Source organism: Danio aesculapii, chromosome 5, assembly GCF_903798145.1.
Source record: "Danio aesculapii chromosome 5, fDanAes4.1, whole genome shotgun sequence".
NCBI lineage: Eukaryota > Metazoa > Chordata > Actinopteri > Cypriniformes > Danionidae > Danio > Danio aesculapii.
The window spans coordinates 4,657,110-4,682,561 of record NC_079439.1 but is presented as its reverse complement, the minus strand read 5'-3'; the positions used below and the strand labels follow the sequence as shown (position 1 = coordinate 4,682,561).

The following is a 25,452-nucleotide window of genomic DNA, read 5'->3' as shown; positions in this document are numbered from 1 at the left end:
AGTTTTAGGTGTGTAAAGTCTAAGAAGCAAAGCATTAGTAATGTTTTTTTTTCTTTTTTTGAGAGAGTACAGTTAGTGGTATAGCCAGAGAGGCAGTTACAGATTAGGAAGGAAAGTGGAGACTAAATAGTTGAGTTTTTAGTCGTTTCTTGAAGACAGCAAGTGACTCTGCTGTTCTGATGTAGTAAGGGAGTTCATTCCACCAACTGGGCAGATTGAATGTGAGAGTTCGGGAAAGTGAAATACACACAAGTACTAGTAAAACAATACATCTAGAGTTTGTAAAACACACAAGAAAGTCTTTGTAAGTCAAACAATCCATTCAAATATAATTTGCTGATGCGTTTTATTCATATCAGATACACATCTATGTGTTAACAAAGCATTTATGAACAAACATATTAGCTATTAGTATAACTGCATGAAGTTGAGTTAATAAAGCATTTATGAACATACATAGTAACCATTACTATACGCCTGAATAATAAGATATTTAAACGTTGATTTCAATAGTTTATTAATCATTTACTCATTCTGAATGATCTTAAAAACCACCAACTACTCTTAAATACAAATGATTTGTAAATAATGCAATTCATACTTTAATAATTGATTTTTCATTACTAAATTAAGTAAGTACATTTATTAAGCTCATTACACGTGCTTATAAGTCAAGAATACAGCATTTGTAGCTGCAGTAATAAACTGCTTACTAACGTTTATTAATGTAGAGTTAATGCTTAACAGATAATGAATTCACTATTGGCTAATGCTTAATAAATGATTCATAGTGTGTAGTTATTATAAAGTGTTACCTAGTTTTGGATTTTTCATTAGTTTTAGATTTTATTTCGTTTCAACTTTTTGTTTTCATATTCAGTTAGTTTTAATTAGTTTTTAGAGGCAGATTCACTAGTTTTTATTAGTTTCTAGATTATGTAATTGCTTAGTTTTAGTTTAGTTTTTATTAGTTTCAGTATTAGCTTTATCTTTATATAAATTTGTTAGGTGCAAGATACAAAATCATCAGAATATTGGATAATAACTCAACCAAAGATATATTTTTGAAACCTGTATTCAGAGGAAGCATAAACACTCCAATCTACCCATCCTCAAACTCAAATATAACAGATAGTAAAAGATAGTAGCCCTAAGTACCGTTCAATATGCGTGCAAGGCTGCTTCTGGGGTTAGATACACAGTAGTGATGGAAAGTTTAGATCTTTTCTGCGAACCGGATCTTTCGTGTCAGATTAGGTCTCAACATATCAAAATTATGTAGTCAGCGATCATAGCTTCAGTCAGTTAAAACATCACCATGATCTGAAACGTTTCTTACAATCACGTTCTGCAACGCAACTGAAGCATGATTCACTTAATAAAATCCGTTACAATTTTCTGTTATGAAATACACGTACATTTCACCACATCCTCTCATTTAAGCCCTCGGTTTACTCGCGCTGCAGTTGTTCAAGTTTAGTTCAGTCACAGCAGGCTGTCATGTGCTGTTTGTGTTCGGTTCACTGAATCACACATGCACATTATTTAGAGTTCACATGTTTTCAAATCCGATCTCTGTGTACTGTTCTAATAGCTGAATAAGTCTATATTGGTTTATTTTGAATCAGAAGGGGGTATCAGGCTTGATAAAAAGTAAGTCTTTGAGGATAAGTGCTTACTAGAAACACAAATCGTTGTAAATGATTCAGTTCGATTTGGTGAACTAGTTCAACCGGTTCACTTAGGAGATCCAGTTAAATTGAGTGATTCGTTCTTGATCCCTAACACATAAAAAAAACATTATTGGACACAAATGTGTTAAATTAACACTTAAGTGTCTGCTCGGATCGTAGTTAATGCTGTGACCATGCTGCTGTCATGTCCAGTCGTTGTTGTTGCGGGAGCAACAGCGAGGACTGACTGGAGGAGGAACGGCTTGATCTGGCCAATGGCATCAGGATTACAGGCTCTGAGGTGCCGTACGGCTCAAACACCTAGCATAAAACTGGCATCGCCAAGTAAATAGATTTACTTCTAAAAGGCTGATGTATTAAAAACTTTACAAAGACAAAAACGAAGGACGTTTTTGCTATAATTTTAGTTAGTTTCAGTTAGTTTTGTATGTGCAATATGCAGTTTCAGTTCGTTCTAGTTTTTTTTTATCGTTTTTATTTTTATTTCAGTTAACAAAAATGTTTTTTTCAATTCTAGTTTTCATTTTTTCGTTTGTTTTCGTTAACTATAATAACCTTGATCTGATCTTCTCTCAGCTCGCTCTGTATATTCTCGTGCTGTATATGCCTTCACAGACCTGCGTTTGAAGCAGGTCGCCACCCAGAGCGTCAGGCAGCTACAAAGTCGCTGCTAGTGTGAATAAGGCATTTCTCACCATCAGTCTGAGTGTGATGACCGTCTCCCACAGACATGTAGACCATCTTCTCTCTCAGAGGACGAACCACAGGCTCAGCCAGAGCCACAGTCTCATTCTCACCCAGATCTACCGTTTCTCCTGCAAGCAGACACAAATCCAGAAACAGCACTCTATCAGGACTGCTGCATGACTGAAGGACACGAGGCATCAAAAAAAGCATGCACCTTTATTTATTCTGCATCAACATGAATTAGGATGTTCATAGTGATGCACATTTATTGACGTTGTATTAAAAACAAAGACAATTTTAGTGATGCACATTTATTTTGCTTCAATAAACAATGATGTTTTTTCATTTTACAGTTATTTATTTTGCATTACCAAAGACAAGGACTTTTAATGATGCTCCATTTATTTAGCATCAAACATAAGCACAAATTTAATGATGCACATTCATTTATTTATTTATTAAAGAAGTTTATAGTGATGCACATTCATTTATTTATTTATTAAAGATGTTTGGTGCTAAATAAATAAATGTGCATCACTATAAACTTCTTTAATAAATAAATAAATGAATGTGCATCATTAAATTTGCGCTTATGTTTGATGCTAAATAAATAATTAAATAAATAAATATGCATCACTGAAATGTCCTTATTTTGGTCATTTTAAGTAAATGTAATCACTAAAAATGTTTTTAGTTTTGTTGATGCAAAATAAATAAATGTGCATCACTATAAACATCTTTAATAAATAAATAAATAAATGAATGTGCATCATTAAATTGTGCTTATGTTTGATGCTAAATAAATAAATGTGCATCACTATAAACTTAAGCACAAATTTAATGATGCACATTCATTTATTTATTAATTAAAGTTTATAGTGATGCACATTTATTTATTTTGCATCAACAAAACTAAAAACATTTTTAGTGATTACATTTACTTAAACTGACCAAAATTAAGGACATTTTAGTGATGCATATTTATTTATTTATTTATTTATTTAGCAAAGGGGTCACCAACCTTTAAAAAAAAAAAAACTGAGAGCTACTTTTTGGGTACCGATTAATGTGAAGGGCCACCAGTTTGATGCACACTTCTCAAATAACAAATTAATCACAATTAAAAGACTAAAACTTGTCATTTTGGCTATTCAAAAGGTAAAATTTATGTAAACTCAAGACAAAGAAACTATTTAAATTCAAAATAGGAGAATTATCAGATTTTGTTTAACTTGTAAGAGATTTCTTCGTGTAAACAACATACCTGCAATAATCAAGATCCTCAAACTGTTGGCTTGACGGCCATATTTATTACAGAAATAAAAACACAGGCATGTAAATGCCATTTGAATTTCAAAACAATCAATGCCAATATAAAAACTATTTCTGTATTGGATTTTGAGTGCAAAAATAAATCCAAAATACAGGCATTGCAAATACGGAAATTGGAAAATTATAATAATAAAGTAATGAATGCAAACAATTGTACTCATTGAAAAGTTGTACTGCAGAGAGTTCAGAACATTAATTATAAAGTAGAAACAATTGTGTTTAGTCCTCCTTTACATTCAGCCAGTAGCTAAGACAGTCCAATCTGTTGACATTGTCGGGAAACAATGTGGACCTTTTATATTGAATGATGTGACCTGAGAGGATGAACAGTCTCTCACAATTAGGGTTGGTATTGAAACCCATAAGCATATGAATTTCGATGCCACTGGTGCTGCGACAAGGACATAAGAAGCATCAAGGGTACATCAAAAGCACCCACAGGTATGCGTTGTGTCACACATAAGACTAATTCTTACAGGGACTTGGTCACACCATCCCTAAACAATTAATTCTAAACAACTTTGAGGGATACGGACACAGTCAACGATGTTAGACGTTTGTTCTTAGGGATAAGGATGTTTATAGTGATGCACATTTATTTATTTTGCATTAATAAAAGGACATTTTACTGACACATACTGAGATATTTTGGAACAAAAAAAGATGTTTATAGTGACGAACAGTTATTAATTTTGCATCAAAAATAAACATGTTTTTAGTCATGCACATTTATTTACTTTGCATCAATAAAACAAGGAAATGTAGTGATGCACATTTATTTATTTTGCATCATCAATTACATTTTTAGTGTTGCATTTATTTTGCTTCAAAAAATGTGTCTTTTTTAGGTTTTACATATTTATTTATTTTGCATTACTAAACACAAGCACATTTTAAGTGATGCACATTTATTTATTTTGCGTCAACAATAAGGATGTTTATAGTGATGCACATTTATTTATTTAGCGTCAACAATAAGGATGTTTACAGTGATGCACATTTATTTATTTTGCATCAACAATAAGGATGTTTACAGTGATGCACATTTATTTATTTTGCGTCAACAATAAGGATGTTTATAGTGATGCACATTTATTTATTTTGCGTCAACAAAAAGTACAATTTTACTGATGCATTTTGAATTTTTATTTTGATTTAACAAAAATGACATAATCAGTGATGCATTTTATTTTACATAAACAAAAATAAGGACATCTGTAGTGATAATTTTTAAATCAACAAAAATAATATTTGTAGTGATGCACCTATTTATTTCACTTTAACAACAATAATGACATTAAGTGATGCACATTTATTTAGCATTAACAAAACGGAGATTTTAAATAATGCACTTGCTGCACACCCCTACTAGATTTTTACCCGCCCTCATGACATTTCCACTGGCTTTGAGGCAAAAATGTAAAGATTTGCTGCGTACCAACAACTACAGCAGCTCAAATGTTCATAATCATGATGCATTGTTATATTATGATTAGATCTCAACTGAAGCGGTGGCAAACGCCCAAGAAATACCCAGCATGTCTGACCGCCAAAGAAAGTGAATCTGCAGTTTTACTTTCTCTCACGTCTCTTATAAAAGTGACCTTCCCTGAAAACCATCACTGCAGAACGTCTGCGGCTTCATTACAGAGCCAAAGTGTGCCGTTAAACTAAAACTATAACTCTGTCTGGTCTAAGATGAGCCAAATAAAGCAAAAATGTTAAAGTGTGATAAAAATATACATGTATTAAAATGTAATTTCCGGTAACTGAAATCAAGCTGTAAAAATAACTAAATATCTAATTAAATGAAGAAAATTATAATTAAACCAATTATAAAGTCATGGCTACTAATAACAAAAAAATAACTAACTAACTAAATAAATAAATAATAATTGATATATTATGATGATATCAATATTTTTTTCATTTAATATTTTGTGATTCATTTTAATTAATGATAAAGCCATCAGTTTACGTTCACAACAGCACCGAGCACAGAAAAACAAACACTACATTGAAATAAGGTTTCATTACTTAACTTATGTTGAATTAAACTGAAAGAAGTCATCAATCTACAATGATTATTTGACGGAGAGTAAATCATGGGCCAAGCTGTATTTTTGGGTGAACTAACCCTATAAATAAGCTTTTTTTTTTAATTATTACCTGTAAATATAAAATGTAACATGTTATTTTATAAATAGGAACAAAAAAAATAAATAAAAATCCCAAATTAAAGTGGTAACACTTCAGAATAAGGTTGTTTTAGTTCATGTAATTACTAAAATTAACAATGAACAATACATTTATTGCAGATTTTAATCATATTTGTTAAAGTTAATGAAAAGTAAAGCTCTTAGTTCATGTTAACACATGGATTTTAATAATGTCAGGAAAGTGGGTGTGTCCAGCTTTTTTCGGTGGGAGTGTCGGGGGAGGGAAAGAGGGAAGGTTTTGCATAAAAATGGGAGTTTCCATTTGGGCATGCGCTGATTTTCATAGAGGTAAAGCAAACACACAGGCGCAGGGGAGAAAGACAGTGACTGTGTTTACATGGACATCAGTGATCGAATTACTTGCCAAATTATTGATTAGTCAACTTTAACTGCAGTTTGGCACTTTCACTTTCATTCAGGAACATTTCATGCATGCCCCCTGTGTCAAACGAGATATTGGATGCGAGGAACTGCTGGAAACGTGTAGTTTTAATGGAATGTTTGATACTGCATGGCGAATGGGAAAAAAAAAAAACCTTTGCATTTCTCTGTAACTTAGATGAACTCGATAGGTAGCGTCAGAAAGCCGTGTGTAGACTATCCTGTCACAAAATGCGGCGAAAAATCTACACGACGGTAATAGTTTGATTAAGGTGTTTACATGTTTACACTCAGAGAGCAGCATTTACAGCGGATATTTCAGTCTATTATATTATAACTAAATCAATCTGACTAAGGTATGTCTTTAAACACTGAAAGAGCACTGCTGACGATACGAACTTTGCCATCTGAGTAAACATAAACAAATGAACACTGATCGCACTTACCAAATCTGTAGAGACAGGACAATCAACAACTGGAGATGCGTCTTTTTTTTTTTTTTAAATAGGAACTGCAACTCTGGATTTCACCATTTTCACATATGACAAACTCTCTGGTAAAACAATGTTCCTTACAAACATAATTCTGTCGCATGCACTGTTATCCACACATGAGTCCAGCTGCGCTCTCATAGCAGGAAATGAAAACAAAACCTTCATTGCAGCACATTAATAAACGTAACACTGACGACCCGTGTCTCCAAACAACTCTTCTTCTACTTGTTTTGACAACACAACGTGGCGTCTCTCTGCCGTCTGAACTCTGTAACAGGTAAAACAGTCTTCGAAGCTATCATGCATATTAATGAAGTTGCACCGCATACACAAGAGAGCGCGTTGATTGGGTTGAACCAAGTCTTTCTCACGAATTAATGCTGCACACTCAGAGACGTCACGATGTACTCGCGGTACAGACATCCACTCTTCACACTGGAATACACGCAAGTATCTAATCGGCGTGACGCAGCTTCAGAAATTAGTTTCAAACACGAAGAACGAATTTGCTCGAAATAACACAAAAACAACCAATTTTCACTTTTTAGTGTAATATATGTGTCCTAATAGTGTTTTTAGCAGCGTGGGACACATATGAGTCAAACAATGTGTTTTGGTGTTTCGTGACCCTTTAACCTCACGTTGTGTGAATCACATTGACACACTGCCTCCGAAACTTTCGTCCGTCATGACAAAATTCTAACCAGGTTCGATTTTTATTTGCTTTCCGCATCCGAAAAAGTGCTTTGAGAAGCGTTTTGATAGTTCAGAGCCATCGTACAAGTGAAAAGCTAAATACAGAATGCCTCATTTGAGCTACAGATAACACCTCTCCCCTGCTGCTGCCTGGGGTGTGTGTGTGTGTCCATACATTTGACGTTCTGCCCATAGACATAATCGCCTCATGGTGCATTTCGGTCTGTTGCTCCGATATGTCAATGTGGCCGCCATCTATTATAATGTCTGTAGGTACTGCCAATCTCTGTTCTGAATTTGTGAATTTGTGTGTGTGTGTGTGTGTGTGTGTGTGTGTGTGTGTGTGTGTGTGTGTGTGTGCGTGTGTGTGCGTGTGTGTGTGTGTGTGTGTGTGTGTGAAGTATCACAAGCAATGCATCAAAATTACACTGATTTTCTGAAATAAACTTTGCATTTGGGGATAATCCAGCGCAGCGCTCTGATAATGAGCTGAACTCTCCTTCCTCTATGCACTATTGTATGAGCACAATATTTATTCCTCTTTCTTTTTCTACTTTGGAGAAGAAAGGAGATAAATGCATCACTGCTTAAAATGCTTTGCATTTATTTCAGAATGGATTAATTCATAGGCTTCAGACTTAATGGGCAAGGTTTGTTTACGTGATGAATTTTTTGCATATGAAAACTTCAAACTTCAGTGTTTAAAGACCATAGGATTAATAAATGCTGTACAAGTACTGTTCAATCTTTTATTTATATAGCAGCTTACTACAACCAAAGTAGGGCTGCAAGTAACGATTATTTTATTAATCGATTAATATGTCGATTTATTTATTTATTTTCGATTAATCGATGAATCGTATTAAAAAAAATAAAAAAATAACTAAAAAAACATGAAAAGCATTAATATCCGACCCTTTATTCAAATATCTAAAACATTTTAAATCAAGATACATACTAGACACATGAAATAGCATAAGAAATGATGTCTTGTTTTCTAAAAAAAAAAAGCACCTCAAAATTAAGTGATTGTCTGCTTAAAACAAGCAAAAATATTTGCCAATGGGGTAAGAAAAATTATCTTAATGAGATATAATCTCAAACAGAAGTTTTAAACATCACTTAATTTTCTCATGCCATTTTTCTTCTCTAGTAATCTTGATGTAAGATATTTTACATTTTTGGACTGGAAACGAGACAAAATTACCAAGTAAGAAAAGTTTTTGTTTGCAGTGCAGCTCAATATGACAACAGATGGAAAAATGAATGATCAAAAAAAGGCGAGCGAATAAAACATGTCTTTAGTCTTGCAATGCAAACTACACCACCGCTGCTTTATTACTGTTATGAACTCTTTCACTGGTGAGTTTAATATATTATATCTGGACCCAGGAGTGGGTTTTTTAGGCGACCGTTATTTCAGAACGTTCACCCTTAATGTTTGCATGGTGACACACCGCAGCCACAAAGGCGCTGTATGACAGATGAATCCCTTTTATGTATTTATTTATTTATTTTTTTCGTTTTAAATTCAACATATTCACACGCTTGCTCATCATGTCATCAACTACCTGATATTCCAATTCACATAAACATGCGAGTGTATTTTATTGTTTAAAAGACGGTATAAATGAAATCTATAACTTGAGATGTTTACTTGCGGCCGCGTGTTTGCCTCACTCATAAAAACGGAAAACGCAGGATTCAGCGTGTAAAATCATCAGTTACTCCCCAAATACATGCAGGTGGCTGGTGAAATTAGAGAGGAATACCTTTAACTTTATAGTTACTTTCACTGTGTGTATCTGATATGAATAAAACACATCGGCAAATTATATTTGAATGGATTGTTAGACTTCAATAGACTTTCTTGTGTGTTTTACAAACTCTACATGTACTGTTTTACTAGTACTTGTGTATATTTACATGTCTAATACAAAAAATAAGCATTAGGTGGTTAAAACATTGCATAATTGTGATAATATGACAAGTCTTTCTTTGGCTCAGTGCCAGCCAACACACCAAAGCTCAGTTTGAATTTTACAGTTGCCGCTCTATTAAGGGTTAGTGAGCTAACGCTAACTTGTCATGCTTGTCTAGATGGAACAGAAGTAGGATTCTGTAGTGATTTACCCTGCTGTGGAACTCCCTTCCTCTTCATCCCGGTCTATGAGGAGCCAAACTCTGCGTCAGTACGCTAGAGAGACCGTGTTTACTCTGCTCCGTGCTGAACTAAAGTGTTTTTTTAATAATCAAACGTCCCCATGTCACGCGACACAACGAAAAGATTTTGAATCTCGTTGAAAACGCTTTTAGTAATCGATTTTTAACGATTTAATCGATTCATTGTTGCAGCCCTAAACCAAAGTGCTTCATACCAGTAAAAACAAACAATACAACACAACTTAAAAGCAACGCAAAAACAATCCTTTTTAGACTGCACCCAAGCTTAAGACGCTCTTGTTCAAAATGGCTTTTGGCTCTGTTTTGATGTGTTATATTGATATTTCTTGGTATATCTTTCAAATACAATCCCTCTCCTCCCGTCCAAAGCCACGCCAAACACATGCACATTAAAGATGAAAGAGATCCACTACATGTCATTCACGAGTAAAACTTTACAGTACTTTATAATACTACAATTCCCAATGAAAAACTGTATTATATCTAGCACGCATTCAGTTGTGTAGTTAGCAAGCAAAACTTGTCATAATGTGCAATATTTTATGCATGCAAGGTCTCATTCTCTCACACGCTTTGTCCTAAAGCGAATACTGTATGCTTATTGGTTGGCCGGCGGCGTGCAGGACTTACATTTATAACCAAGCGATACTTATATGCTATTTCAGATCGAATATTCAGAGTAGCGGTAAACAATATAGGGAGCGCGTCACAGGTTGTCATTGTTCAAAAATGAACCAATGTGAATATAAAACCATCTTCACCTCAGTAAAGCAGGCTAGGCGGAATAGCGCTATTTAGGGATGTCCCGATACAACATTTCAACTTCCGATACCGATATTGCAGCCTTCGGTACTAACCGATACCAATACAAACCCGATACAATAATCAGCACAAATTTATGGCTGTATCAATGTTCCCAAACAAAACATTACTAATTTTATAATATATAATGCACATATTATCTTTAATATAAATATACTTGCAGTAGCTTTATTGAAACACACCTTTTCTCCACAGCACATACAATAATTGACTTTTAAGAATAATTTTATTCATCAAAATTCATTTTATTTTCATAATATATTGCACAGATTCCACCCTACTTCCCACATGGGAAAAGTATGACAATGTAAAGACAGACAGAACTGCAAACTCATTTGCAAAGCTGACACTGTTTATCAGAGCACATTATCTTTCTGGGCTTTTTGAAGAAGAGTTAAATATGGGAATGCCTCTAATTAAATTTTCCTTCTGCCCGAAAGTAACACCATTCTTTCTTTTAAACTGTAATGGCCCTCAGCAGCAGAATGATTTCTCATTCTTATTTAACAGACAATTAAAACAACAAAGATGTTTAGCATTTAACATGACACTGCTTCTTTTCAGTGTGTTCAAGTAAAAAAAAAAAAATTAAATAAAAAATAAGAAATCCACTATTTCACTCCTACTATCCATGTGCACCATTGACAGGTCAAATCTGCCCCCATCCCCCCTCCCCCTCTCCCCCTCTCTCCCTCTCTCTCTCTCTCTCTCTCAGTCTTGGTGCTGCTGAGATGTTCAGATGCAACAGTTTGCATATAAAGTAATGCATAAACGCAGCTATAGAAAACAAAAGGAGAATCCGGGACATGTTAGGCGATTTAGAAATCCTGGCTGAATACATTTTTAAGTCCCAAACAGAGGACATGTCCGGGAAAAAGAGGATGTATTGTCACCCTAAATAATGAGCTGGATCAGTCTATTTAGTAAAAGGCTTTTCTTTTCTGAGTGTCTTCGCGCTCTCCTCAAAGCTACTACCGAGGTCAGGACAGATGTCCAGCGCGTCTCTGTGGGTCTGCAGCAGCAGAGCATGCGAGTCTGAGTATGCTCAGTTTCACACACACACAGAACCAGGCCGCTGAGGTAAAGTCTTATGTGTGGGAAGCGCTGGTGTTGAATTGGGCATCACACTGAATGTACCACGATATGCCATGATGACCGAATTGTAAACGTTTTCTCTGAGGCTCGCACGATGTGCGCTACGTTGACATTCGGTGCCTTGCGTTGCTTAGCAGCGTATACAAAACAATGTAAAGATCGCTTGACATGAAGTAAATAAACTAGTAGAGATGTGCTGTTGTTGATAGCGTCAGCCACAACAGATTTCTATCGTAATACACCATAACTTAGTGTGAAGAGCATGTTAAATCTTCAAGGGACTTTGCTAGCAAGCAGTGCTGTGATCACGTGGGCTTTGCACGTGCTGGCTCTGGGCGCTGCTGGACAGAATAGCTGTAACGGAGTTTAAAGCGCATCGGACTGCTTACATCAGAGATTTTAACGCAGTCCAGTATAGTGTTTTTGGACTGATATCGGATCGGATATCAATATCGGATCAGGACATCCCTGCGCTATTTACTGATGTTTTGTTGTTAAACGAAATAAAAACAACTTATGAAACTGTAAATGGTCAAATCAATCTTTCGCTGGGAGACTTCAGCGGCTGAACAACACTTCTGTGTATATAACCCATTCATAACAACACAATCTACATCAGCTTTGCGTGACTAAAATAGTTTAAAACAGAACATGACCTGTCTAACATAAATATTTTAGCCATGGTGTCGTCCTTCCTCCAGCGAGTAAAACTAACTCCAATATTGATTCAGGGTTTTAAACAGTTTTGATTAGACATTTGCTTTGCCCTCTCTCTCTCTCTCTCTCTCTTTCTCTCGTGCAGGTGAATAAACAGCGGATCTGCATGTCTGAATCTACACATTGTACAGACTGTTTGGGCTACTTATCAGAATTATGGGAGATGTCGACCCCACAAATTTTAATTGGATGAACATTTTTTAGTCTTATGCCTCACCCAGAATATAAAAATACATATAAATACATTTAGATCATTTACTTTAATTATTACTAATGGAATAATGCATGGGACGATAACCGTTTTCAAGGAATACCGCGGTTTGGAAAAGTCAAGGTTTTAACATTTTCTGTAATACCGTTCCTAAAGTATGTGTAAGATTTTTTATTTATTTTTTTTATTATTATTTATTTATTACATATTTATTGCCACATCAGCAACTTATGGTTATTTCGTGGCCAAATGGATATACATTAAAAATATTACATGATAAAAACTAATTTATATTATATAAAAAAAAATTACTTAGACAAATATATAAAATATAAATAGATAAAATGTACAAAAAAAATTTATTCAAAGTTAAATATGATTTTTCAGTTCTATTTTTGATAAATAATGTAAAACTCTTCCTGGTGGTACCTTTTTAAAAATTAAAACTACTTTCCTTATAAAAATGTTGTCTAATGGAATTTAAAGTTCTACAATCCAACAAAATATGTTTGATGGTGAGAGCAGTCTGGCAGTAATTACATTTAGGTGATTCTTCGTTATTTAATAAATATGAATGTGTCAACCTAGAATGTCCAATTCGAGATCTGGTATAGACCGTCTGATCATGCCTGGTTTCGAAATTATAATTTATTTACTTTTTTTTTTGTTTGTTTATTAGGACAACAGTGTCTACAGCTGAAAAGATATCCAAAGATGCAAGTTTTAAACTGTAAAGAAATCTGTGTTTTTGAAACTAACGAAGACAGCAGAAGTCAATGATTCATTATTTAGCTGGACATGTAAACGGCTACAAAATATTTTAAATCTTTAAAAAAATAAAATATTTAGTTTTCAAAGTGGATTTTTTTTGGTGTTGTTTTTTACACAAACATTTAAAAAGAAGATATTTTAGAGCAGTGAGCACAACACCGTGATACCGTGAAACCATGCTATTTTTATCCAAGGTTATCATACTGTCAGAATCTTATCCCGGCCCATGCCTAATTGGAAAGTGAATAGACTTTCAACTAGCACAACAAAACATGTTTCTGAAGACAATCACCAACTGCACCTTTAACTAATGCATCCTTATTGTAAAGTGTGACCATTAAAGCTATAATTATTGCACCTAACACTTCTCTCATGCACAAACACACACACAGAGATGACTCACCCAGATCATCCTCTCCCGAATCTGCTTTAAAGATGTAAACTTTAATGACCTCCTGTCCATCTTCATCCTTCTCCACCTCCTGATCATCAATAGCTCCCTCCACTGTCACCTCGTCTCCATCTCCTGACACCATCTTACCCGCATCGTCCACTGAGAGAGCAGAAACACATTACGGCATTGTTAAATCACTTTTATCAGGGGTTTAAATAGAGTTATGTGGCAACAGTCTGTGCATATAGCAAGCCTCTAATGGTAAACAAACACCCATTTACCATCATACACGCGCATTTGAACCTGCTCACGGAACGCCACACCTTGCATTTCTCATAGTGAGAAGTAATGGTCAAGACATGCATATGAAAGGATGTGTTGCTGATCTCATGTTGGAATTCAACATTGCTGTTTCCGGATAAATTACAAGACCCAGCCACAAGAAAAAAGAAAAGCTGTTCATTATTAGGTACGGTAAATATCAACACCATGACAACTTGCTTAGTGCACTTATAGTCTACCAGATGCAGCGACCTGATGCAAATAAAAGCCATAAAATGTAACGCAGTAAGAAGGTCGCTGGTTCGAGTGCCAGCTGGGTGAGTTGCCATTTCTGTGTGGAGTGGGTTTCCTCCAGGTGCTCCGGTTTTTCCCCACAGTCCAAACACATGCGCTATAGGTCAATTGGGTAAGCTAAATTATCCGTACACTCTCAGAAATAAAGGTACGCAAGCTGTCACTGGGGTGGTACCTTTTCAAAAGGTACAAATTAGTACCATAAAGGTCCATATTAATACCTCAAGGGTACATATGAGTACCTTAAAAGTACAAAAGTGTTCCTCTTAAAATTTGTATAATTATATAAATGTATAATTTTGTATAAATTTCATAATCTTGACAGCCGTAATTCACAGCACCTTTTAGATTTTTTATTATTCTAATTCTAATACACGAGTGAACGAATGCATGAATATACACGAGTGAACGAATGCATGAATATACACGAGTGAACGAATGCATGAATATACACGAGTGAACGAATGCATGAATATACACGAGTGAACGAATGCATGAATATACACGAGTGAACGAATGCATGAATATACACGAGTGAACGAATGCATGAATATACACGAGTGAACGAATGCCTGAATATACACGAGTGAACGAATGCGTGAATATACACGAGTGAACGAATGCCTGAATAAACACGAGTGAACGAATGCCTGAATATACACGAGTGAACGAATGCCTGAATATACACGAGTGAACGAATGCCTGAATATACACGAGTGAACGAATGCCTGAATATACACGAGTGAACGAATGCCTGAATAAACACGAGTGAACGAATGCATGAATATACACGAGTGAACGAATGCATGAATATACACGAGTGAACGAATGCATGAATATACACGAGTGAACGAATGCGTGAATATACACGAGTGAACGAATGCATGAATATACACGAGTGAACGAATGCATGAATATACACGAGTGAACGAATGCATGAATATACACGAGTGAACGAATGCGTGAATATACACGAGTGAACGAATGCGTGAATATACACGAGTGAACGAATGCATGAATATACACGAGTGAACGAATGCATGAATATACACGAGTGAACGAATGCATGAATATACACGAGTGAACGAATGCCTGAATATACACGAGTGAACGAATGCGTGAATATACACGAGTGAACGAATGCATGAATATACACGAGTGAACGAATGCATGAATATACACGAGTGAACGAATGCATGAATATATACGAGTGAACGAATGCGTGAATATACACGAGTGAACGAATGCATGAATATACACGAGTGAACGAATGCATGAATATACACGAGTGAACGAATGCATGAATATACACGAGTGAACGAATGCATGAATATACACGAGTGAACGAATGCATGAATATACACGAGTGAACGAATGCCTGAATATACACGAGTGAACGAATGCATGAATATATACGAGTGAACGAATGCCTGAATATACACGAGTGAACGAATGCGTGAATATACACGAGTGAACGAATGCGTGAATATACACGAGTGAACGAATGCATGAATATACACGAGTGAACGAATGCGTGAATATACACGAGTGAACGAATGCATGAATATACACGAGTGAACGAATGCCTGAATATACACGAGTGAACGAATGCGTGAATATACACGAGTGAACGAATGCGTGAATATACACGAGTGAACGAATGCATGAATATACACGAGTGAACGAATGCATGAATATATACGAGTGAACGAATGCGTGAATATACACGAGTGAACGAATGCCTGAATATACACGAGTGAACGAATGCATGAATATACACGAGTGAACGAATGCCTGAATATACACGAGTGAACGAATGCATGAATATACACGAGTGAACGAATGCATGAATATACACGAGTGAACAAATGCATGAATATACACGAGTGAACGAATGCCTGAATATACACGAGTGAACGAATGCCTGAATATACACGAGTGAACGAATGCGTGAATATATACGAGTGAACGAATGCGTGAATATACACGAGTGAACGAATGCCTGAATAAACACGAGTGAACGAATGCCTGAATAAACACGAGTGAACGAATGCATGAATATACACGAGTGAACGAATGCGTGAATATACACGAGTGAACGAATGCATGAATATACACGAGTGAACGAATGCATGAATATACACGAGTGAACGAATGCATGAATATATACGAGTGAACGAATGCATGAATATACACGAGTGAACGAATGCATGAATATACACGAGTGAACGAATGCATGAATATACACGAGTGAACGAATGCCTGAATACACACGAGTGAACGAATGCATGAATATATATACACGAGTGAACGAATGCATGAATATACACGAGTGAACGAATGCATGAATATATATACACGAGTGAACGAATGCATGAATATATATACACGAGTGAACGAATGCATGAATATATATACACGAGTGAACGAATGCATGAATATATATACACGAGTGAACGAATGCATGAATATATATACACGAGTGAACGAATGCATGAATATATATACACGAGTGAACGAATGCATGAATATATATACACGAGTGAATGAATGCATGAATATATATACACGAGTGAATGAATGCATGAATATATACGAGTGAACGAATGCGTGAATATATACGAGTGAACGAATGCGTGAATAAACACGAGTGAACGAATGCATGAATATATACGAGTGAACGAATGCATGAATATATACGAGTGAACGAATGCCTGAATAAACACGAGTGAATGAATGCATGAATATATACGAGTGAACGAATGCATGAATATATACGAGTGAACGAATGCATGAATATATACGAGTGAACGAATGCCTGAATATACACGAGTGAACGAATGCATGAATATACACGAGTGAAGGAATGCATGAATATACACGAGTGAACGAATGCATGAATATATACGAGTGAACGAATGCATGAATATATACGAGTGAACGAATGCATGAATACACACGAGTGAACGAATGCATGAATATACACGAGTGAACGAATGCATGAATATACACGAGTGAAGGAATGCCTGAATATACACGAGTGAACGGATGCATGAATATACACGAGTGAACGAATGCATGAATATATACGAGTGAACGAATGCATGAATATATACGAGTGAACGAATGCATGAATATACACGAGTGAACGAATGCATGAATATACACGAGTGAACGAATGCCTAAATATACACGAGTGAACGAATGCATGAATATACACGAGTGAACGAATGCATGAATATATACGAGTGAACGAATGCATGAATATATACGAGTGAACGAATGCATGAATATACACGAGTGAACGAATGCGTGAATATACACGAGTGAACGAATGCGTGAATATACACGAGTGAACTAATGCCTGAATAAACACGAGTGAACGAATGCCTGAATATACACGAGTGAACTAATGCCTGAATATATACGAGTGAACGAATGCGTGAATATACACGAGTGAACGAATGCATGAATATACACGAGTGAACTAATGCATGAATATACACGAGTGAACGAATGCGTGAATATACACGAGTGAACGAATGCATGAATATACACGAGTGAACGAATGCGTGAATATACACGAGTGAACGAATGCCTGAATATACACGAGTGAACGAATGCATGAATATATACGAGTGAACGAATGCATGAATATACACGAGTGAAGGAATGCCTGAATATACACGAGTGAACGAATGCATAAATATACACGAGTGAACGAATGCATGAATATACACGAGTGAACGAATGCATGAATATATATACACGAGTGAACGAATGCATGAATATATATACACGAGTGAACGAATGCATGAATATATACGAGTGAACGAATGCATGAATATATACGAGTGAACGAATGCATGAATATATATATACACGAGTGAACGAATGCATGAATATATATACACGAGTGAACGAATGCATGAATATATATACACGAGTGAACGAATGCATGAATATATATACACGAGTGAACGAATGCATGAATATATATACACACGAGTGAACGAATGCATGAATATATATACACGAGTGAATGAATGCATGAATATATATACACGAGTGAATGAATGCATGAATATATATACACGAGTGAATGAATGCATAAATATATACGAGTGAATGAATGCATGAATATATACACGAGTGAATGAATGCATGAATATACACGAGTGAAGGAATGCATGAATAAATACGAGTGAATGAATGCATGAATATATATACACGAGTGAATGAATGCATAAATATATACGAGTGAATGAATGCATGAATATATACACGAGTGAATGAATGCATGAATATATACATATGAATGAATGCATGAATAAATACGAGTGAATGAATGCATGAATATATGAGTGAATGAATGCATGAATATATGAGTGAATGAATGCATGAATATATGAGTGAATGAATGCATGAATATGAGTGAATGAATGAATTGATACACAAATAAACATATGAATGAATACATTGACGAATGAAAATATGAATGAACAAACTATCGAATACAGGAATGAGTGCATGCGCATCTTACAGGAGATCATCAGGTAGTCTCCGCAGCTATCCGAGTCGTGCTCCTGCTCTCTCCCCTCCACCAGCACATCCTCCGTCATCTCCGCCATGGCGACCCCGTCCTCCTCCTCCTCCTCACCCTCCAGTGACATCACACAGGTCTCCACGGCGACGCCCTCGTCATCATCACAGTGCACGTACTCGGCCACCACATCCTCCACTGCGTCCTGAATGACGAGCTCGTCTGAGGAAAAACCCTGAACAGACGCTCCCTCACCCTCCACCTCGGACACCAGCACAGTCTCCTGCAGCTCCACCACATACTCCTCCTCCTCCTCTTCATCACCTGCACCTCCATCTACAATAACACACACACACAGATAAAATATAATAATAATAATTTAAAATAAATAAATAAATCAAGCCTGAAATATTTTTACAAATAGAAAAACCAAGCACAAAAGTTCTCAGAGGTCTCCGGCTGTTTCTCCATATGCGTTCTTCAGCAATATTGCGTCCTCGTGTAACATCATCATCCGCTGCCAAAGTTCAGTTCCAATACTCAAGACCGCAGGAACGGAGGACGCATGAAACTTCCTGGATGTGTTCTTGATATCGAGGACGCGTGGATGCTGACTTGAGCACCGAACTCGCTCTAGAAGTCCCAGAAGTCATTGCGAGTGGAGGTGGGAAGCGCAGCATTTTATATAGGTTTATTATTAAAGTTCAGAGATAGAACTTATTTACCTCAGGAGTTTCTCTAAATGAAACAATGCAAGTATACATTAACGAGATAATCTTAATAAAAAGGAATGAACACATTAAAAGTGTTCATTTGCTGAAATTCATATTAAAATCAGTTTTATTTATATTGTGCAACGTATAATTATAATGTTTTTATGCAAAGTACGCATTTTGAAAAGGGGAAAGACAATAAATCGTTGTATGAATGTTGTAATGTTTAAATAATTTTCCATTAAAAACACGTGAGGGTCACGTGACCATCAGGAAGAATGAAGCATCCCATTTCTCACAGGACGCGTTCTCTGTTCTCGTGGTCTCCCGAGTTTGTTCTTCCGAGGACACCTGGCAAGACCGGTCTCCACAAGAACGCAAGTCCGTTCTCTGCGTTCTTGGAATTGAGAAACAGCCTTTGTCTCAAATCATAAAGTTATAATGTCCATAGTTGACAAACAGTACACTGCAAAACTATTGGACAGATTGGGACTGGGCGATAAAAATCGGTATCGATATCGATATTTATTGACCGAACCCCAATGTCAATATCAATTAAAAAAAGATTCGGAATGTAGTTTCGATATGAAGGCTATAGTTTTATTAAAAATGTGGCTATCTAAAAAAAATAGAATGGTAGAGAGATTTACCTATGTTAATTACACTGACACTAAGTTATATACAACAACACTAATATAAAATGTATTTTAAAAATGTTGCGTGACATGATGCAAAACTTGATTGATTGATTAAAAAATATATATATATATATATATATATATATATATATATATATATATATATATATATATATATATATATATATATATATATATATATATATATATATATATATATATATATAATTTATTTATTTTTTTTATGTTATATTGCATTGGTCTCAAACTCAATTCCTGGAGAGCCACAGCTCTGCACAGCTTGGCTCCAACCAGCTCCAACTCACACCTGCTTAATACTCTCCTGTAGTATAAAACACTTTGATTAGTTGGATTAGGTGTGTTTAATTAGGGTTGGAACAAAACTGTGCAGAGCTGCGGCCCTCCAGGAATCCAGTCTGAGACCCATGTTATATTGTATTAATACCCATCTGCAGTAATAATGTTTGTTAAAATATATTAACATAAAAAGCCAAACTGTACAAACAAAATTGCTAATATATCTGTATTTTACATGATTAATATTATGTCTGTAATTGCATATATAAATGGCAAAGTAACACACATAATATTTTAGCTGTAATGATGTCAAATGCATTAAGAGATCACAGAATACACACGCAGAGAAATGTATGCAAATATATATATACACAGTTGAAGTCTGAATTATTAGCCCCCGTTTATTTTTTCCCCAATTTCTGTTTAACAGAGTTTTTTTCAACACATTTCTAAACATAATAGATTTAATAACTCATCTCTAAAAACTGATTTATTTTCTCTTTGTCATGATGACAGTAAATAATATTTGACTAGATATTCTTCAAGATAAAGTGACATTTAAAGGCTTAACTAGGTTAATTAGGTTAACTAGACAGGTTAGAGTAATTAGGCAAGTTATTGTATAACGAAGGTTTGTTCTGTAGACTATCAAAAAAACAATTAGCTTAAAGGGGCTAATAACATTGACCTTAAAATGGCTTTTAAAAAAAGTAAACTGCTTTTATTCTAGCCAAAATAAAACAAATAAGACTTTCTCCAGAAGAAAAAATATTATCAGACACACTGTGAACATTTCCTTGCTGTTAAACATCATTTGGGAAATATTTAAAAAAGAAAAAAAATATTCAAAGGGGGGCTAATAATTCTGACTTTAACTGTATATAAAAACATTTTCCATATAGATTTTGAATATAACAATTATTTATCATTACATTATCTACAATTTTTATATCTACAATTTTACATTTTGACACTTATTTATATAAAATACTACTAAAATATAAATTATATAAAAATGTTTGCTGTTTTGCATAAAATAAAAAGGTGCCATATTTTCAGACTTTATTAATTTTTAAAGCACAATACTAACGTTTAAACTGTAACGTTATTTACACCTACAAACATTATATTAATGGTTAAACTTTTATTAAAGGTTTAAACATATATAATTATGGTAAATGCAAAATTAGAAGGATAGACAGATTTTAATAACAGTTTGACACTACATTTACATTTAGTCATTTAGCAGACGCTTTTATCCAAAGCGACTTACAAATGAGGACAAGGAAGCAATTTACACAACTATAAGAGCAGCAGTGAACAAGTGCTATAGACAAGTTTCAGGTGTGTAAAGTCTAAGTAATTATATACACTAAACTATATAAACTGCTACAATGAATAATTTTACATTACAACAATCAAATATTTTTCTTAATATCATTTTATCATTTGCAGCATTTATTTTATATAAGTAAATAGATATATATATTAGTCTTGGGCGGTAATACAGTAATATGGTATACCACGGGATCTAAAAATAGCAAGGGTGTCAGTTTTAATACCGTTATACCGTCATAAAAAACAATGCACTTATATAGGAGACAAGTAATAAATATTTTGAAATAAAAATGTGTACGCTAAAAATGCGTATGCGTGATTGTCATCACGGGACAGTGTGGAGGAGAGAGAGAGAGAGGTGAGGTAAGAGTGACCTGGTCTGGAAAAAGAACAACCTCCGCAGTTTGGCAGTATTTCCAGTTTCGACCGAAGGAGAAGGGAGACATGGTAAATACGAACTAGAGGACAGCATTCCCGCTGTTGTACCACGGGACCCGACCAGATTTCTTGTTGTACGAGAATACATTTCTGAATAAAGCACAGGAGCGGTCAGTAACTCTGGTGTAATTTGAACGGGAGCAGGCGGTGCTGTCTATGTGTGTGTGTGTGTGTGTATATGTGTGTCAATGAGAGAGAGCGTGATGCTATGCGTTGCTGGCTTGGTGCTGTCTATGTGTGTGAATGAGAGAGAGCATGGTGCTGTGTGCTGTTTCCTGCCCCTCCAAAAAATACGAACAAGACAAACAGGGGACCACGAACCTAAGGTCGCATATACGGTATTCAGTTTCTGAATGGTTTAGGCCAGGGGTGTCAAACTCAAATTCACAGAGGGCCAAAATTTAAAAAAAGAACATTGTCGAGGGCCAGACAAATTTTTATTATTAATTTATTTATGTTTTTATTATCTTTAAGATACAGCAAACTACTGTATTAACCATATTAATATATTACAATTTTTGCTTAAATACTGAAACCAGATCAGGTTTAAGAAAATAATAAAATAAAAACTGAAAAAAATATCAGGCTTATATCTTTAACTTTATTCATTTTAATTGTAACCTAAATCTTTTTAAATCACAGACCATCAAGGCCAACACCTAAAAAAATATCTCTTTCAACTTTGAACAGACCATGCCATCAGTAAATAAAATAATATTTATCCATTTTAGTTTTTTTCACTGTTCATTTACTCTGATGATGCACATGGGACTGGCGCCAACGCCGTGACGACATCTGGGAGCGGCCAATAGGAGAGAAGCTGATTTTTAGGTCGGACGGAGTTCCCGATGCGGAGCAGTAAGCCCGCTGCTAAGCTAAGCGATAAAGCAGAGTTTTCTCCGTGGTGTCCCTTTAATAAAGTTTTATACGTAGTGTCGCGGACGGCAGTGCCCCTTCTATCGCTTAGCAGCAGCTAAGCTTAGCTTCCTGCTCCACATCGGGAACTCCCGGCACCGGCTGCTCTCATATGGGCCGCCCGTAGATGTCGTCACAACATTTTGACGCTCGAATTAAAAATATTTTAAATCGGGAGTCAAACGCCACCCTTGCGCGACGCTCTGCGCCTCAGCACGGACTTGCGCTTTGTCACTGACGTCGCACATACACAATGAATGGCTGCGCTGACGCCACCCAGCGCTTGACGCGTTCAATGTGTAGGCACCTTTAGCATTACGTGCGCTGTATAACGGGCCGGCGGGCCAGATGTAATACATATTTGAAATCATCTCGCAGGCCAAATATAATTGTAGTGCGGGCCAAAATTGGCCCGCGGGCCTGAGTTTGACATGTCTGGTTTAGGCACAAGCCAAGAGTTTGGTGACGCTGTCTGAGCCTTACATCATAATTTTTTTATTATGCACGGTAATACCGTATACCGAGGTAAAATAGGGAGGAGGTTTGACGGTATTAAAATTTGGATACTACCCAAGCCTAATATATATATATATATATATATATATATATATATATATATATATATATATATATATATATATATATATATATATATATATATATATATATATATATATATATATATATATATATATATATATATATATAAATACATATATATATATACATATATATATATATATATATATATATAAATACATAGGTAACATTAATACACATTTGAAAATGTAATGCAACAAAATTAACACATTATTAATTACCAATTATATTTTATACATTGCGGCACTCAATATCATGACAATAATTATCCAACTGACATATCTAAAAATCGATATTTAATAAGATTTTTAGATTAGAATTATTCTATAAATAGGCATTTCACCTAACAGTATCAGTAATATTACCTGATGCATGTTTATAAATTTATATTTTCATTCATTTCAGCAAGTTTATTGCTAAAACTTCACAAAATGTTATTAATTGCAGTATTTTTGCACTACTTTCTTTCTGTTTTGTCATCAACATCAATGTTTTGTTCACAGATTCATTATAAAATGAGAATTTCATCATCCCACATGAAAAAACACTGTATTAATTTACAGTAAATTCTATAGTGTTTTAGAACCATACTTAGGTAGTATATTATACTATGTATATTATAGTATGTACAACACTTTGTTAATGAATGCTCCAGCATACTGTAGTATTAACTATAGTGAACTGATAAACTACAATAAATACTGTATTATACTTTAGGTTTTACTACAGTAACATGGTGTATTGTAGTATATGACACCCTATAGTTGTAGAAAACTACAGTACTGGGTCATTTGTTCATATTACTATACTTGTGTTACCATAGCCACTTTAGAATAACCACAATAGACTAACTGGTAAAGTCTAGAAGGGATACAGCTGCAGATACTCACATCACTTGTTTGACTCTGTACAACAATAATTCATATTTTACATTACTGTGATGGTTGGGTTTAGGGTTGAAGTGAGGGTGGACGTTAATAAAATACAGATTAATGGGTAATTTAACATATGATGCTCTGTATAATTACAGTTTTGACATTACTGTGATGGTTGGGTTAGGGTTGAAGTGAGGGTAGACATTAATAAAATAAAGGGTAATGGGTAATTTAACAGATAATGCTCTGTATAATTACAGTTTTGACATTACTGTGATGGTTGGGTTAGGGTTGAAGTGAGGGTAGGCGTTATTAAAAATACAGATTAATGGGTAATTTAACAGATAATGCTCTGTATAATTACAGTTTTGACATTACTGTGATGGTTGGGTTAGGGTTGAAGTGAGGGTAGACATTAATAAAATACAGATTACTGGGTAATTTAACAGATAATGCTCTGTATAATTACAGTTTTGACATTACTGTGATGGTTGGGTTAGGGTTGAAGTGAGGGTAGACGTTAATAAAATACAGGTTAATGGGTAATTTAACATAATGCTCTGTATAATTGCAGTTTTGACATTACTGTGATGGTTGGGTTTAGGGTTGAAGTGAGGGTAGACGTTAATAAAATACAGGTTAATGGGTAATTTAACATATGATGCTCTGTATAATTACAGTTTTGACATTACTGTGATGGTTGGGTTAGGGTTGAAGTGAGGGTAGACATTAATAAAATACAGATTAATGGGTAATTTAACAGATAATGCTCTGTATAATTACAGTTTTGACATTACTGTG

The 25,452-nt window shown here is 35.1% G+C and overlaps 1 protein-coding gene across 2 annotated transcripts in view; it reads right to left on the bottom strand.

Moving 5' to 3' along the window:
* Positions 1 to 25,452, bottom strand: part of LOC130228807 (zinc finger Y-chromosomal protein 1) — a 37,453-nt gene that overhangs the window by 9,770 nt on the left and 2,231 nt on the right. For both annotated transcript variants that reach the window (XM_056457255.1, XM_056457256.1), the window contains exons 3-5: positions 18,817 to 19,152; positions 13,707 to 13,856; positions 2,390 to 2,509 (exon numbers count right to left, since the gene is read on the bottom strand). In XM_056457255.1, coding sequence (XP_056313230.1) covers positions 2,390 to 2,509; positions 13,707 to 13,856; positions 18,817 to 19,152 — 606 coding nt within the window. The remainder of the gene's footprint in view (positions 1 to 2,389; positions 2,510 to 13,706; positions 13,857 to 18,816; positions 19,153 to 25,452) is intronic.